General features: G+C 39.2%; 1 protein-coding gene across 1 annotated transcript in view; it reads left to right on the forward strand.

Annotated features, from left to right (window-relative positions):
* Positions 1-17,849, forward strand: part of LOC103735052 (A disintegrin and metalloproteinase with thrombospondin motifs 3) — a 90,907-nt gene that overhangs the window by 14,546 nt on the left and 58,512 nt on the right. Inside the window, exon 2 of the mRNA XM_008834145.3 lies at positions 7,165-7,364. Within this exon, the coding sequence (XP_008832367.2) occupies positions 7,165-7,364 (200 nt within the window). The remainder of the gene's footprint in view (positions 1-7,164; positions 7,365-17,849) is intronic.

Raw genomic sequence — 17,849 nt, forward strand, 5'->3', positions numbered from 1 at the left:
TATCCCAGTACTTGGAAGGCAGAGACCTAAGGATTATGAGTTCACAGCCAACCAAGATTGTCAGGCAAGACCCTCTTTTTTAAAAAGGGAGGTGGGGGAAGTGGAGAGATGATTCAGCAATCAAAAGCACTGGTTGTTCTTGCAGAGGACCCAGGTTCAATTCCCAGCACCCACACGGTGACTAAAAATGGTCTGTAACCCCAGTTCCAGGGGATCTGATGCTCTCTTCTGTCATACACAGGCACTGTATGACACAGGTGCACTTATGTACATGCAGGCAATATATCCATACACATAAAATAAAATAAAAAGAATAACTTTAAAAAAAGAATCACACCAAGAAAATCTTATCTATGTGAGGTGGAAGCTAGAACTGGCAACTTCTGAGGCCCCTCCCCCATGCAGCAGCCTCTGATGAGCTGGCCACTGAGCTCACTCTGAGAACACTGGGCTGTTTGTTACATGTGAGGTCAGGGGTGGAAGCAGATCTCTGCCCTGTTGCCTTCCTCACCAATCCAGCATCCCTCAGCTTCTGAGCTCTTCACATGTGCAGCAAAAAGTTTGACCCATTGTGGAAAGCCATCCTTACAACTGAGAAGAGGTGCTGGTCTATATTGTATGTTGGACACCAAATGGAAGGGTAAAACACAGGGCAGGGCAGGGCAGAGCATGCCTCTTTCTGTATTCCCTGTAAGTCTGAATTTTATGAGCCATGAATATTGTCACATAAAACAAAATTTCATTTTATATAAAAACATTTGAAATAATTTAGATTCTCAATTGAAGATGTATTATAAAGAAAATGCTTTCAGGGGTTGAAGAGATGGCTCAGCGGTTAAGAGCACTGGCTTTTCTTGCAGAAGACCAGGGTTCAAATTCCAGCACCCACATGGTGTCTAACAACCCTCCGTAACTCCAGTTCCAGGGGATCTGATGCCCTCTTCTGTCTTCCACTGGCATTGCATGACGCGGGTGCATTTACCTACATACAGGCGATACACGCGTACACATAAAATAAAAATAATGAATAATATTTTTAAATAATAGTAATTATAAGCTAATATATCATAATTATATTAGCATCACTAATAAAAATAGTCCTAACTCAATTTCAGTTCTAACTACCAGGAGCAACTTGAGGGATTCACCTTAAACCAGGAACAGGACTACTAATACTACAAAAGTTTGCACCAATTTATATTCTTTTTTAAATTGCACGCTCACTTAGCCCCACCTTAATCCTTAATTCTGCAATCTCATCTATTTTAGTAAGAAGATGAGGTGGAGTAAACCAAATGCAACTATGAAAAATCTTAGCATATTCATTTATCACCTGTATAGAATGAATAATAGCTGTTATTACCTATAACCTATCATTAATATCCTCTCATAATTTATATCCCAGTAACTATTTTAATATTTCTTGCACATTTGTTTATTTATCTATTCGGTGTATATTGATGTGTATCTATGCATGCAAGTGTGTCCACATGCCTTCTGTGGTGTGTGTTTGGAGATCAGAGGAAAACTGACGTAAGTCGGTTCTCCCTCCACGATGTGGAACCTGGAATCAAACTTAAGTCATCAGGCTTAGTGGCAAGTGCCTTTACCCACTGAGCCTTCGCATTAGTCCCTATTTCAGTATTTCAAATATGACTGTATCATAACCGTGTCTATGAAATCAGTTACCACTCGAAGTATCACTCGTCTGGAGTGAACCATAGAGTGGCAACGCTATACCTGTGGCAGTCCCTTCCTCTCCCTTAAATATCAGTTGAGAGCCTAGGTGTTAGGAGGTTATTCTAGCTTAAATTTTTCTGATTTTGTACTAATTCTGTTCCTAGGTCTCACTCTGTGCTGCCCAACTCAGCTATATCTGTTCAGGAAACCTTAGCAGGTCTATGGCAAGATGTCAAGGGGATGCCACAAAGGAGCATCATTTTTTACACTCAGTATAAAGCTCCACTCTGCTTCCCTTCTTGAATTTGCTTATGCTTTCTACATGGTTTTTCTCTGCCCTAATTGGACAAGAGAATATTAGGACATGATTATCCTGATATTTACCTTTAATAGTTTCTCTATATCTTATTGGGAACAGAGATTCTGTCCAAGAATGAATAGTTTTTTTTTTTTTTAAACTGAGGCTTTAGAAAGGCATGTTCTAATACTTTGATCAGGTCAGCCCACACTAGCAATCATGAAAATGACACTTGCTTGTCACTACATGATACAAATGAATTCCATCTGAATATAATCACTTATGATGTGTGGTTCCCAGAGTTAACAGGTAGACAGGTGTGAAGAGTAACTTTACCTTTTGGGGGGCCTGAGTATGTTAGGGAAACTCATTAATTGTACACTAAGTGATGAGAACTGGTCATGAGCTAACACTTTCTGAGTTTGTTGTAGCCTTTTAAATTACTAAACAAGCAGGCACCATTGGGCTTGATTCTAATTAACTGAAAGCAAACAGTCTACATTCTTCTTTCCTGTGTCCTTTGTGCTCCGAAGGAGATATAATCAATTTTATTCTTGGTATGGTTATCAGCAGCTCAGATTTTCTGGACTCAATTTTCTTCATTTATTCCAGATATTTTCTTTCCTCTCTTAAAATATCTGTAATTATGTAATTTATAATATAAGAGCTTTTTCAAAAGTGAAGACTTTCTTAATGGGAAAATCATCAGAAATAGCAGCAATCAACACCATTTGTAGAAGAATTTATATGCAAACATCATGCAGTTTAACCATCATTCATTCATAGTATCTCAGGAACTTTGAAAACGAAATAGGCATTTTATAAACATTGTAAATAACTTTTATTGAACGTGTTCTTTGACAATTTCATACAAGTACAGAGTACATTCTGATTACTATCCCCCAATCTTTCTGGAATCATCTAACCTCCTTTATCCAATTTCCTCCCTACAAGTCCCTTTCCCCCATTCATATCTTCTTAGTTTGTTTTGTGACTCAAATTACTGCATTTAACTAGGGCCATCTATGTGATCATAAATTTGGAGCTATCTATTGGAGTCTGGTGGCCTTATCAGTGTGTACTTAACCAAAGACAAAATCTACCCCTCCCTTGGCATCCATCAGTAGCCAATAGCTTAGAAGGGGGAGGTAGGACCCCCATGAGCCCCTCCTCAATCCATGATTGACTGTTGACAGTCTCACCACAGGCAGCCATTGCCACTCTGAGATCATGACTGCACTGGCTGTGTCATGTCCAGAAGAAACACAGCATCTCACAGCCTTTCCCCCTGTCTTCCAGCTCTACATTCTCTGCACCCCCTCTTCCACAGTGTTTCCCGAGCCATAGAGCAGATGGTATAAATGTGCCATTTAGGACTGGGCACTCACTGTTACTTATTCTCAGCACCTTGAGCAGCCCTGCCTCTTCTGCCAGGGCCAAATAGGTTTTTGACCAGGTTTACATTGCCAGATAAATCCCTTCTCATGAAGCAGGTCTTGTAGCTAATCAGAGAGCAGTTGGTTACCCCCATAACAGTTGTACTACTATTGCACCAATACGTCCACTTAGCCTGAAAGATTGGTATTCTATAGAGTTCACAGCTAGGTAAGATCTCTGATTCCTTTTCTCCTCCAGTAGCCTATATGGAATCTTCTGGCACTATGCAGTTAGTCAGCAGAGAGGAGGCTTCTAGATCAGTTGCAATTTGGTTTCTCCATATCATGTGACTAAGGTGTGTGGTGACTGTAACAATAGGGTCTTGTCCTTGAGCTGTGGTAGTCAACCAAGAGGAATGGCAAATGTCTGTATTGTTTGCAGGGCCTCTAGGACCTCCCCGATCAACTACTCATAAGAAGGTACCCCACACCTGGTATTGTGTTTTTTGTTTAATAACCCATAGCTTTTAGAGAGAGATTTTTTTTCAGCCATGTAGGGTATCTCCTTTCCAACTTTTTGTTTTTTCATAAATTACATTTTGTAGTTTGTTTATAGGATAGTGTGTTTTCATATGGATTTGTTTTATTCCCTTCACTTTGGCTAACCCTCCTCCCTCCTACTCGTTTGTCTCTCTTATTCCATTACTGCTTCAGTGTGTTCATCTTTCACCCTCAGGGATACCCCCTCTGTATTTTCATATTACCTGCATTTACTATCCCTACCCTTCAGGTAGCCCTTTTCCAGTGGCCTCTTCCTAGATTTTTCACAAAATTAAGCATTCAAAGTTATGATCTATATATGATGGAGAACATATTTTGGGGTATGTGTGTGGTACATGTGTGTGGTATGTGTGCATGCAGAGGTCAGAGGAGAATGTTAGGTGTCCTGCTTGACTACATACAGACCCTGTCTCAAGGGAATAAGGCAAAGAGTAATAATGCAGTACACCATCTGGTTTCCTTCTCCATCACTTGCTGCCTTAGTCTCTTGAGACAGGATCTCGCCAAGTGAACCTGAAGCTAATCTGGCAGTCAGCAAGCCCCAGTGATCCTCCTGTAATGAGTTAGCAACTGGGTTTGGGTCAGAGTGAAGTACAGTATAGCTCTCATTCTAGGTAGTCCTTTGCATGACTTGTGCCGGGACACGTGGGGCAGGGGTAGGTGTTTCCGTATGTTTTGGAAAGGCTGAAGGTTGTTAGGGTCCCCCTAACAACCAAAGCACTGGCATTATAAGAATGCATGATGTCACACTCAGTTTTTTACATAGGTACTGGAGATTTGGACTCAGGTCCTTGTGCTTGTACAGCAAGTACTCTTTTCAGCTGACTAATTGCCTCAGCACCCAATATAGGTAATATTATTCCATTTCATAAGTGAGGAGACTGAGGGTCAACGTGACTAGGCATCTTATATGAAACTATGGTTAAGATGTATCATTATCAAGATTTGAAACTACACATTTCTGATTAGAAAGTCCATGTTAGTTGAGTTTGGTGGCCCACACCTTTAATATTAGCACTTCAGGAGGCAGAGGCAGGAGGAGCGCAAGTTCAAGTACAGCCTGGGGAACACAGTGAGACAGTGAGCCTTTGTCTTGGGGAGGAAAAACCCAAATCCATGCTACTAAGAACTTGAACCTTATATTGAAGAAACACATACTAAGGGAAATTAATAATGAATGGAAATATTTCACAGCCTCAGAGGTAAACAGAATTATAAGGATGTGTAGAAGCAAAAGGTGCCCAAAGTTGCCTTACTATTTGACACTATCCAAGTTCAGAACCATGGAAAACAAGATTGTATAGCGCAAAGACATGAGGAACAAAAGTGTTCTTCATTTTAAAGGGCTCCTTTCTTCCTTCCCATATTCCCTTTCACACCATAAATAAATATCCTCTCTTACCATTTATTTAAGGAGTGATGCAAAAGCCAGACAGGAAGTGTGAGAGGAGAATGAACTCTCTTTCCTTCCCCTTCTTCATTCATGCATCAGGTTTAATGATAGGATGCTGCTGCTAGTGTATTTCCATTGGACATTGCCTCTGACAGGTCTGCCAAACAAGCCATTTTTAGAACTGAGAACTCATCTATGAATTTCCTATTTGTACACTAGCGATCACAACTCTCACATTATCTAGTATGTGAAGAGACTTGAGGTTGAATAACAAAGCTGTGTGCAGGTGTAGTCTCCTGCCTTTAGTGTGGCTTTACAGCTCTTGAAAAACAACTTTGGAGGAAGTTTCCTGTTTGATGTGGATGGTGGTAAGAGTTATTTATACATTGTGAAGCCAACATGAGTCCTTGGTGTCAAGAGAATTCCCAGCTAATGAGTTAGCAATTGGGTTTGGGTCAAAGTGAAGTACAGTATAGCTTTCATACCAAGTAATCCTTTGCATGACTTGTGCCGGTACACGTGGGGCAGGGGTGGGTGTTTCCATATATTTTTGAAAGGCTGAAAGGGTGTGAGTGGGATCTGGAATCCCTCTAATTCCATGTGGCTAAAGCTTGGTCATCAGCCTTCTTGGCCAAGAGACACCTTTTCCTGTAACTTCACTAAAACCACAAGGTGAAGAGGAAAATGACTATTCATTAATGTCAGATGCTGATTCAAATGGTTTCATAGGTCTCAATACAGCATTAAACAAACTTCTATATAAAGCATGAGTCAGACTTGTTCTTTCAAATTTTTTTTAGACATCAAGGGACTTTATAAAATAAATTCCTTTCTGAGTTTTATGGACTTGAAATGGAAACGAATATACCTCCAGTTTTCTATATCAGCAGCTGAATGATCTTTTACTATCCAAATGATATTTTATGCTTTAATTCACTAAAACATTTTCTTCATTAAATATATACTCATTTGATGATGGAGAATTTAAGTCATTAAAACCTAATAATATCTACCTCACTGTCTGTCACATCTCCCTGTGTACATGTATCTGTATCAATATACTAAATATCCATTTAAAAATTAAAACAATTCTTTGATATGAATAAAAGCACATTTTATAAATTTATGTTTCTTGAAATATTAGTCATTTTCTGATTGATTACTGCTGTCTCACAGATTCAGATACATAGCAGTGGATTTATCTGCTCAAATGAGAGCCAGTCTCAATGTGGAAAACTATGGTATGAGGTGGTTATATGTCAGGTGTCTGTCCACTTTTATCCTCACAGCATTCACCAGACAACCATAATCCAAAGCAGTGAAGTAAGCAGTGAAGCATGTCACTCTAACACCGAGACCAATAATTGCATCACGAGATGTGCTTGTGTTGCTGTGTTGCTGGGCCAGAATTCGATTTTTAAATAAGGCCACTGGGAAGAGGAATGATTTACATTTCTATAACACAAATTCTCTACGCCATGATCATAGTGTCTGAGATGAACCTGGGTTAACATGCTGACACACAACACTTATTCAGAGTCTTTAGTGAGTAGCTCTGTTCTGGGATGCAGCTTGGAAAAGACCAACCATTCTTATGCTTATAAAATTCTCAGCCTGGGGTGGTGGCCCTGCTCCCTGGACCATAGTATTATTTCTGAATGTTGCTACACTATGTTGAATTCATTGGAAGTCATTCTGAGCATATCTATGCCTGTTATTTACAAAACAAACTGAAAGTAATATCATATTGATTTTGAATTGTAATGATAGGCCCTGAGAAGAGACGTTTTTCTAAGAAGGTACTGGAAGGCCATTGGGGAAACTGAAATGCCTGGGTTCTTTTTGTTTCTCAATAGAGCCAGATGTGGACAGCCTTGATGAATTAGGTACAGTTTACAGCAGCATTGGCCGGCAACTGAACGAGACAATGAGGCGCCGCAGACATGCGGGAGAAAACGATTACAACATCGAGGTGCTTCTAGGAGTGGATGACTCTGTGGTCCGTTTCCATGGCAAAGAGCATGTCCAGAACTACCTTCTCACCCTGATGAACATTGTGAGTAGTGACTCCTTGTTGGGGCTTTTTAATAATTTCAATCATTTTGTTTGTTAGTTTCCTTTGGACACTGATATGAGAACCTCCATGTCATTTGCTCCTCACTCAAAGCACTTAATATTGTGCTTAACAATATTAATTCAAAATTTGATCTATATCTTTAACATACAAGAATGCAAAATCTAAGGACTCATGAAGTAAATGATCTTTTTGATCAGTCTGGTAGTTCCTCATTACCAAGTCAGGTCATGTGTTTTAAAAGCCATGGAATGATATCACAGTGTTGGGGGTGGGGGGGTTGTCAGTACTCTCAAGACTGTCAGCATTCCTTGATGTGGGCTGTGAAAAATGAAATAGTTCTTTCACGCACTGCTCTGCGTCCTGAGATGATGGATGATTTATGCTTATAATGCTTTCAAACAAATATGATATTTCCAACACTTTATAGAGAGTAACGATTTACAAAGCACACAGCTGCTGGCACAGCAATTGCTAATAGGTCTTTTAAGTAATGTATCCTTTATTTCTCTTTTCTGAGCCTTAATCATATTCAGAAGATATTGTGATAGCATCATCTAACCAGTGCCATTCTATCTTTTGAACTGGCACAGGGTAATTGCTGAGGAATAATATAGTAGCATCCTTTTATGTATTTTACCTAACACCATCTTGTAATAATATCATATTGATCTTGCTAAATTTGCTGCCTAATTGTTCCCTATGTTCTCTCTTTCTGTTTATAATACTTAATTTTCTTTCTTTGAGCATCTAGGTCATTCACCTTCCCCCCTCCCCCATGCTTTGTATTAGATTTCATTCAAATATATTAGAGATGAAAAAATTTTTTAATTTCATGATTAATGACCTTATTTTTATAGCAATATTTAAGCATGTCAAATGTAATTTTATTCGTTAGATGTCCGTTTATAAAATTACACCTATGACACACTGCTGTGAAATGGAAAGTGAGTGACTTTCTAACACATTTATCTGTTCATTAGTGCTAATTCCTGTTAAGACAATACAAAGCCGGGTGTGGTGGCACATGCCTGTAATCCTAGCACTCAGGAGGCAGAGGCAGGCAGATTTCTGTGAGTTCAGGGTCACTCTAGTCTACAAAGTGAGTTCCAGGTCAGTTGGGGCTACAGGGAGACTCTGTGTCAAAAAGACAGAAAAAAAAAAAAGACAATACAATACACTTTAGACCAGTTGCTAGGCAATAGGTAGATGTACAAGCAATTCTTGGTGAATTCTGTGAATGTTTTCAATGCTTGAATGTTGACTTTTTTATGCTTTAAGAGGCATAAACATGGGCATGCTACTTAGGGTCTCACTGCCTGCTTCGGTCTCCTTACCTATATAATGAACAAATAGGAGCAGTGAAAGGATTAAATGAGTAAACACAAGTCATGTGCTTTGTACAGTGCCATATGTACATAAATAAATGTACAACCATATTTTAGTCTTCCATGCCAACTTTTATTTTCAAACTTATGTAAAACCTAAAAGTTCCCGTGGATGCTGTTTCTATTTTCATGGTTCGTTGTGTCCTGGAAACTTTTTCCTTCCACTCAGGAGATGATGACAGTAAAGATTAGGCTCCTGACTGGTGCTCAAATCTATACCATGCTCTGGAAATAAGATATCAGAGATTCTTTTCTAGTCTTTATCCTCATAGAGTATATAAATCATGGAGAAAATATAGATATCTGGGAAAATTAGGAAAAAGCTAAGTAATAAAAGCATGCCACTATTAAAATGTATGTCTTAGGCACTACAACATAAATATTGTAACATTTTGGAAAAGGGAGCTGTGGCCATAGTCATCCCCTCATGAAGGGATGAGCACATTTAATGGAGGCTTGGCTAGTGAGGCATTAGTTCTAGCCTTCCTTACTCTGGTTAGCTCTGTGACCTTAGAAAAATCAAATCCCTTCCTGGGACTTAGTTTCCATGTTGATAAAACTATGCAGTTCAACACAGTGTTCATTAATTCTTTATTTTTTTCCAGAAGTGGGAAGTTAAGCCAGGTCTTGAAGGATCTATTTTGCTATTGTTTCTTTTGTTTGTGTTTTTTAAAAAACATTTAATAGCTGGGCATGGTGGCGCACTCTTTTAATCCCAGCTCTCGGGAGGCAGAGGCAGGCGGATCTCTGTGAGTTCAAGGCCACCCTGGTCTACATAGTGAGTTTCAGGACAGCTGGAGCTACAGGGAGACCCTGTCTCAAAAAGACCAAAATAATAAATAAATAAATAAATAAATAAATAAAAATGTTAAAAAAAGATTTAAGATCCTGGAATTGTTTTGCACAACTGGATCAAGCTCACAGCTAGTAAAGTGGCATACATAAACTTTATTTAACTTCAAAGCCATTCCCTTACATGCTGCTCTGTAGAGCTTCCAGTGGAGGAGACCATGGGTAAGGAGATGAGGCCATTTCATGTAGACTAGGGCCAAATTACACAGCCCTTAGAAGCTACACCATGGAGCATGGACTAGATTCCATAATAAACAGTGAGAACGTATGGTCAGATCCAAGCATCAAAATTCTGGGGACTCCTGGGTGGAAGGTTTGCACAGAGAAGCAATGCTCTAGAAAGTTACAGTGCTTAAAAGGATGAATCAGAGCTGAAACATGAGAATGGAAAGAAAGTGAAGAACATAGGACTTTTGCTTTCAACAGATGTATTTCCAGTTCCTGTTTTGCTAGGACAATAAAGATTTTAAAATACAATAAATGTAAATGAACTGGCCTTGTTAAATGAACTATACATATAGCAAAAGCAGTAATCACCCTTAGTTTACTTGTGGCAATTCTGTGAATGTGTTTCAAATTTGGGATTATAAACAAGTAAACAAACTCTTTTATAAAAATATTTTATTATTTTTATTTTATGTATATGAGTGTGATGCCTGCATGTAGGTAAGTGCACCCGTGTCATGCCATGCCCACAGGCAGAAGAGGTTATTGGATCCCCTGGAACTGGAGTTACAGACAGTTGTTATCTGCCATGTGGGTGCTGGGAATTGAACCCAGGTCTTCTGTAAGAATAGTCAGTATTATTAGCCATCTCTCCCTACAAGTAACCAAACTCTTAAAGCGGATTTTAGAAAAAAAAAATCTCAGTTTTCATTAAATTCTATGACACTTCGTCACAGAATTTAAAATATCCCTATTTTTATAATGTAGAATTCTTTATTACTCTCCCAAATGTGCTGGCATAGTGATATTTTAATTTGAGGGAAGTTGTGACTTACTTTTTTTAAATAGATAAAAAAACATTTGAGTAAGACATGTTTCACATGTATTTTCTGTTGCTGTGGCTTCATTAGGCGCTGAGATAAGAATTTAAACATTGTTAGGCATTGCCCATGGAAACCTATTTGTTGTTGTAAATATTTCCTATACAAAGAATAATGGTGGTGTTCTGCTTAAGGGTGGGAGAAGGGAAAGGAGGGAGGAAGAGAGGGGAAAACCTTTGAATCAGAAGTCATTGATTGCACAGTCAGTTTAGAATCATTTTGATGAATTTTGAAAGAGGAACTTTAATTTTACAATAATATACTGAAGTATCAATTTTTTTTTGTCTTTTTGAGACAGGGTCTCCTTGTATCCACAGCTGGCCTGGAACTCACTATGTAGACCAGGCTGGACTTGAACTCACAGAGATCCACCTGCCTCTGCCTCCCAAGAGCTGGGATTAAAGGCGTGTGCCGCCACACCCGGCCTTGTATCAATTTTATAGGAAACTCTTTAATTTAAAAGTTTGGTCAGGAAATTGCCTTTCTAGAGTTTTCTCTATATTTATGAAATTTTCAGTGCTTCTCAGGGTCACACAGAGTTGTGCACAGGATCTTATCTAGTGGGGGTTCAGGAACATTTGTTCACAGCAGGTTAAGAACCAGGAGCATGGAACTGGAGAAAGGCAATGAAATGCAAGCAAAGCCTCTGAATCTGAAAGTTTGGTTTTCAGGGAGCACCACAAGCCTTTTTCTTTTCTTTTTCTTTTCTTTTTTTTTTTTTTTTTTTTTTTTTTTTTTTCCCCAGTGCCACAAGCCTTTTTCTTTTCTTTTTCTTTTTTTTTTTTTTTTTTTTTGTTTCTTTTTGAGACAGATTCTCCCTGTACCCCCAGCTAGCCTGGACCTCACTATGGAGACCAGGCTGGCCTTGAATTCACAGAGATCTGCCTGCCTCTCCTTCCCAAGTGCTGGGATTAAAAGCGTGCACCACCATGTGCTAGATCATGCATTTTTATGTATTGAAACTTACGCAGTTTTTATCAAATTGTCAAGGGGAAACCAATGAAAAGGACGTAGAGTATGCGTTCATCTCTTTCTATCCTTTTGGAAGTTAGGCCTCCTCCCAGTGTCTGTGTTCTTTCACATCAATTCCTTTCCTTGGAATCATGGGCACTTTTCATTGTTCACATATTGGTGATGGTGGTTTTTAGCATCGCTTTCTCCTGTCTTCTTTCTTTGCTTCCTCAGTGTCTTCCTGTTCAATGCATTCATTTATGAGAGAATAAAAGGAAGTCAGCTATTCCCACATTGATATAAGTGGACTTTCCTACCTTGCTTTCTAGTCTAGCTATCCCTAAAGTAGCTAGTTGTGCAATCACTAACAACTGGCATCAGGATTTGAAATCCATACATATTTAAACTACTAATGTAACTATATAAAAGTGAATATCGACTTTCAACACTTACTGAAACATCAGTGCAATTATCCTTGCCCTCAAGATGCTTATAGTTTAAAAGAAAAACTAAGAATCGTAGGCTTTTATAGTTGAAAGGACTTTGGCAGGTCTGTACAGCCAGGAAGTTGACTAGTTGTGCTGCTGGTGCAATGGCTTCTACAGTATAATGTATAGGGGTGCTAATGACTTCGCTATTGTGCCTTTTTTGTCATCTAAAATAACCTTTGTTTTTTCCGGTTCATGTTTCAGTCTTTTTAAAGACATTTCAGTATCAAGACCAGGATCCACTGTCAGTTTCTATGAGTCTTTCATCTATCCTTTTCTCCTTGGTGTGAATATTGTGAATTCCTTGACAGTAATTTTCTGATAGGCTGTTCCTTGGGTACAGTTGCTGTGTGTTGGTAAGCTTCATATGCAGAACATTGAAAATTGTGTGCCATATCAGGAATGTTATGGAATTTAATTGGTGCAATCTATTTAGGAAAATGTTGTGAACACAGTCTTATTTCCAGTCCTCGGTAATCATACATATCATTCATTGGTTATATCAGAGCTCTAAAGGAGTCAATGATTTGCCAGAAACAAGGAGTGAAAACGAATCAGACATACAGCTTTCACAGAGGCATGGTAGTCAAGAAAGCCATCTCTCAGAGGGTGATGACTGAGATGGATAGTAAAAGAGCCAGCCATTGGACATGGGAGTATGTTCTGATAATGGGAAGAAAAACATTGGGGTTCAGTGCTGTGCAAGGTGTCATGTGGAGCTGGGGAAAATCAAACTCATCCCAGGCTAGGAGAACTTGAAATACAAATTCAAATGTAACGGGAAGCTTTTGAAGGCTAGTACCTGGCTCTCTGACTTGTGAAGAATAGATTGACAAGACCTAGGGGCAATGAAAGCAGAAAAATTACAAATTAATTGGAGATTTCTAAGCAATGAATGATGGTTTATTATCCAGCAGTGATTGCAAAGTCATTGAGGGTTTATGGTAGAATAGTAGGATTTGACAAATGCTTTCATGAGTTGAAGGAGAGAAAGAGGATCTGCAATGACATATTATTTGGGAATTGACAATTTGGCTGGATAGTATGTTCATTTATGTAGTCTAGATGGTCTATGAAAAAATAGATGATGAAGAATCAATGTTAGTAATGAAATCTTTAAAGATATTTGAAATCAGCTAGTTTTTTAGGCCCAGATTCAAAATGAAGATTCGATGTTGAAGATTTGACTCACATTTCACCCCTTGTTCTGTGCCTGGTCCTCTGCTAAACACTTTACCTGAAGTATTTAAAGTGTCACTTTTAGTTCCAGTTCACAAGTGAGATTGAGATTTAGAGAAGTTGGGGTCAGAGAGCTAATAATACATGGTGTTCAGTACTTTAGACCCAGAAGATCTCTAGGCCTCTGAGCAAAGTACTTTTCTTCACTAAGCTTCCCTGCCTCTCATTAGTAAGCATGAGTGTTTTTATGTATCCCTTCTCAGATTTCACCAGGCATAAGTCAACTCAGGCACCTCTTATATAAACATGAACACCGCAAAATCTCAATCCTAGAAGCTATTCTCTGAATCACAAGTTAAATTAACAGTGCATCTACACAGGCTTGTTCCCTGAGAGTTCTCATTGGTTTTTAGAGAAGCATATGTTCCCCTTCTTCTTTCGCCTTTGGTTCTACACCCCCAGATTCCTTCCCAGAAACTACAGGTATCAGACTAATCTTGTCTTTCTCTGGTGTACCCCAGCCTTTATCTTTCCTAGGCTCCTAAAGCATAGACAATGTTTTCGGCTTGCTCCAGGAGCTACCCTTCTCATTGAGGAAGGATAGGAATCAGTTCTACCTGGGTATATGGTTTGAGTCCAAGACCAGAAAAGTGTCTATATCTTGAGCCTTGCTGCTGAATGCCTACTTTTATTTCTTCCAGAATTTTCTGATGCTTAAATGAGGTAAAAGCATAAATAATGTGGAAGGACAGGCTCCTGCTTGGTAAGAGCAGCCATCTGAGTGACAATCTTTCTGGGGCTTTAAACACCCAAATGTCAGAATGTACAGAAGTTTTAACAGATTACTGTAACAATTCCAGTGGGGTGGATGGACATGAAGTACACAGATCTTAGAAGTGTATTCAGGACTTGGCAACAGGTTGACACTAATACTTGGAGGAGAGGTGGGAATCAAGGATGACTTAGACTCTAACTGTGGTGGGATTTCAGGAGAAAAGCCTGAGGGTGAACTTTGAGGTGAACAGGTACACTTGTAAATGGATAGGCTAGAGGCTTCAGGTATAAGTCTGTGCTGGGCCACATGATTAGAATTTAACCTTGGAAGGCTCTGGGTTCAATGCTCAGCAACACACACACACACACACAGAGACACACACAGAGAGAGAGAGAGAGAGAGAGAGAGAGAGAGAGAGAGAGAGAGAGAAAGAGAGAGAGAGAGAGAGAGACCTACAGGATAGACAGACCTTCTAGGGCTGAGCAGATGACTCTAGAAGCTGAGAGAGACAAGTCAGAAGTAGATAAACATTTGAAATTCATCAACTTCTAGTCCAGGTTAAGCAAGAACAGTGACTAAAACAATGGAGAGAAAGCATGTGAGAAAAGAGAGCTGAGAACACAACTTTAAACTCTGATGTGAATGGCTAGACAGAGCGGGAGGAGCTCAGAGGCAGGACGCTGTGGTTGGAGAATATACTGGTAAACAGCAGCAAATGCTATAAATCATCGTAGGGTGATTTTTTTTTTTTCCATGAAGGAAAGTCAGGGAATGTTGGTAAAAGAAAAGTAAGTCCCAGGATGAGAGAGATCAAATAAGGGACATGAGAAGTTTGGGGTTTTGTTTGGTTTGGTTTCTGTTTTGTTGTTTTGGAGCAAATGGGTGGAAGTGAAGAAGAATAAACGGGAGGCTTGGGCTTCCTCCACGATGAGTAAGTGAGAACAGGAGCTGGCATCACGATGTGTTTGGATTTGAGCTCTGCTAACCATGTGGGGGATGTCCTAAGTTGGTGACTTCTCTGGGTCTCAGTTGCCCTACATGGTAGTGATAAGGATGTTCCCTCTGCAAGGGTGGGGGCTTCCTGTGTACACGGAGCCTCTGTATTTACCCTCGGACTTGTAAGGATTGCCCTTTCCCCAGTCTCATGACTGTGCCCTTGGGGTTTCCCTGACTCACCAAGCTCCAGTAGTGTCAGTTACTACCTCTCTATCTTGTGACTCAGATTTGTGTCCATTGTAGCACCTGCTTTCATCTGCAGTGAATTTACCCCCCTTTTTTCAGTGTTAGGGATTAAACCCAAGTCATCATGCATACCAAGCAAGCACTCTATTAACAAACCTCAACCCCAACCCCATTCATTTCTTTCCATATTTACATTTTCCATGCTTTTAAGCCTATGTTTTCTTCATTAGAATACATGCTTGATAAGAGCAGATCCAAACCCAATTCTAAGGCATTTTGGCACTTGGAAACCATTCAGTAAAAGTTTGATAAGAGTATTATAAATAGGGATTGGAGAGATGGATTAGCAATTAAAAGTACTCTTTTAACTTTGCAGAAGACCCCGGTTTGGTTCCCAGCACCACATGGCAGTTAACAACTATCTACCACTCCAGTTTCAGGGAATCCAATGCCCTCTTGGCCTCCACTGGCACCCTCACACAGGTCAACTTACAGGCAGAACACTCATTCACATAAAAATAAATAAATAAAAAATTTTAAGTATTATACACAGTAGTTATTATTGGTATTATGTTGAAGTTTGGGAAAGAAATGTTGGTAGCAGAGAGACAGCTTCCTATTCTAGGTAACGGTACTCTTCTAAAGATGGAGCTCAGAAGACAAGTGGGTGCTTGTTTGGAACTTTTAGCTGCATAAGAGAAAACTGTAGAGAGTGATCATTTTTTCATAGGTTATTTCAGAATTCTTTTATGTCCAGCCAGAATTATCCAGGCTATTCTGCCATCCAAAAGTCCTTTTTAACAATTGATATATTTGTACTCTTTATTTGCTACTCTGTGATAACAGCAGGAATTATGCCTAACATCTGGAGTTTTTTTTTTTTTCTTTTCCCCCAAGCAACAGTTTAAGCACTGTCCATATGTGAATTCATTTCTTTCTTTCAACAACTCTGTTAAGGCACTCTGTGACAATTCCATTTTCAAGATAAGAAAACTGAGGCTCAGAAACAATGTAATAACGTCTGAGGGCACAGATAAAACCTTACCCAGACATTTAGGCTACGGTGCCCATGTCCTTAACCACTCTGATATCTTTCCTCCCAAGACCTAATTGACCTTCAGAAAGAAAAATAGTATTGCTTTGTTGCAGCCAGACAAAGCTGTTCATCTGCTAGTCTGACAGAGAGGTCAGCTTGTCCTGCCAGGGAAATGTCCTGGGAGAAACTGTCCTGTCCGGGAACAAACCTGGAAGAAATTTTCTATGCAAGGAAAGGAATATTTGATTGGATTTTTACCTTTTTATTCTCTTCACATCATTGGCAATCTCATCAAAGTCAAGGTCATCTGAAAATTGAATTACTATTCTGTTTACCCCCTCTTTCAAATAATTTAATGAGGACTCTGAGCTCAACCCTGATCCCTCATTGAACCTTTCTGTCCAGAGCCCTGTGGGTTGGCGCCCAGGGTGAATGGAAGTTCAAGCTTGCAATGACATTTTGATCTGCATTATGTGTGTCAAATTCATGCCTTTTAGCCACGTCTGTGCTTCATGTTTCCCTTATAACAAAACCACTGATCTTGCCCGTGTTTTTTTCCTCTTTACTTTGCCACTGTTTTTCTCTAGCTGTTCTTTATGTCTCCCAATATTTTTAATATCTTGATATATTGATAATGAAGAAATTGTTATTTATAATAAATTCAGAATCCAGTTCCTCCTTTCTTTAAAATTTACCTGAAAGAAGATAACAAAAAAACAAAAGAAAATGGTACATGCTCTTTCCCAATATAATTCCATGCCCTATTTGTAGACTCAGAGGTGTGAATAGTTATTGATCTAAAGTGAAATCTTTAAAATAATTATTTTTATTTTTTGTGTGTATGAGTACATCGCCTACATATGTGAGTGCACCTGTGTCGTGCAATGATCGAGGAGGTCAGAAGAAGCTGAAAGATTCCTTGAAACTGGAGTTACAGATGGTTGTTAGCTGCCATGTGGGTGCTGGCAATCAAATCCAAGTCCTCTGCGAAAGCAGCTAGTGTTCTTAACTGCTGAGCCTCCTCGCCAACCCCCTGAAGTGAAATCTTTTATGCAGTGCTGGTGACATGATCTGCAGGTCTGTGGAAGTGTGACAAAATGATTAAACCATTGATTGTTGAATCATACTGTCTAGGTCTATCTACTCCCTGTGGGATGTGGGGCAAGTTACTGAACATCCCTGGACTGTAGCTTCCTTAGCTATAAAGTGAAGGTCATATCTCTAAGAGTGTTTGAAGGAATTATTGAATTAATATAGGATAAAGTATGTAAAAAGGTGTCAGGCCTCTGGAAGAGTACATATGATATTTAGTATTATGTGTTTTTGATGTTGATTTTACTTAAGAAAAAAATGAATTTGTTACAAGAAGTTATAAAAGTATTTTCTTAACAAATATCGCTTTAGATCTTCCTGACAGACTGAAGTTGATAATTCAGATGGTACACTTCCAATTCTTCCTATGTGCCATTTGTTGAATGGTGAGTCCAGGCAGCTCCTGGGGCGTTTCTTTAGGCCTCTATCTAACTGTAATTAGATGACATAAATATCTAAATAAAGGTTTTTGGGTTTT

This window comes from Nannospalax galili, unplaced genomic scaffold, assembly GCF_000622305.1.
Source record: "Nannospalax galili isolate Female #2095 unplaced genomic scaffold, S.galili_v1.0 scaffold477, whole genome shotgun sequence".
Lineage (NCBI taxonomy): Eukaryota > Metazoa > Chordata > Mammalia > Rodentia > Spalacidae > Nannospalax > Nannospalax galili.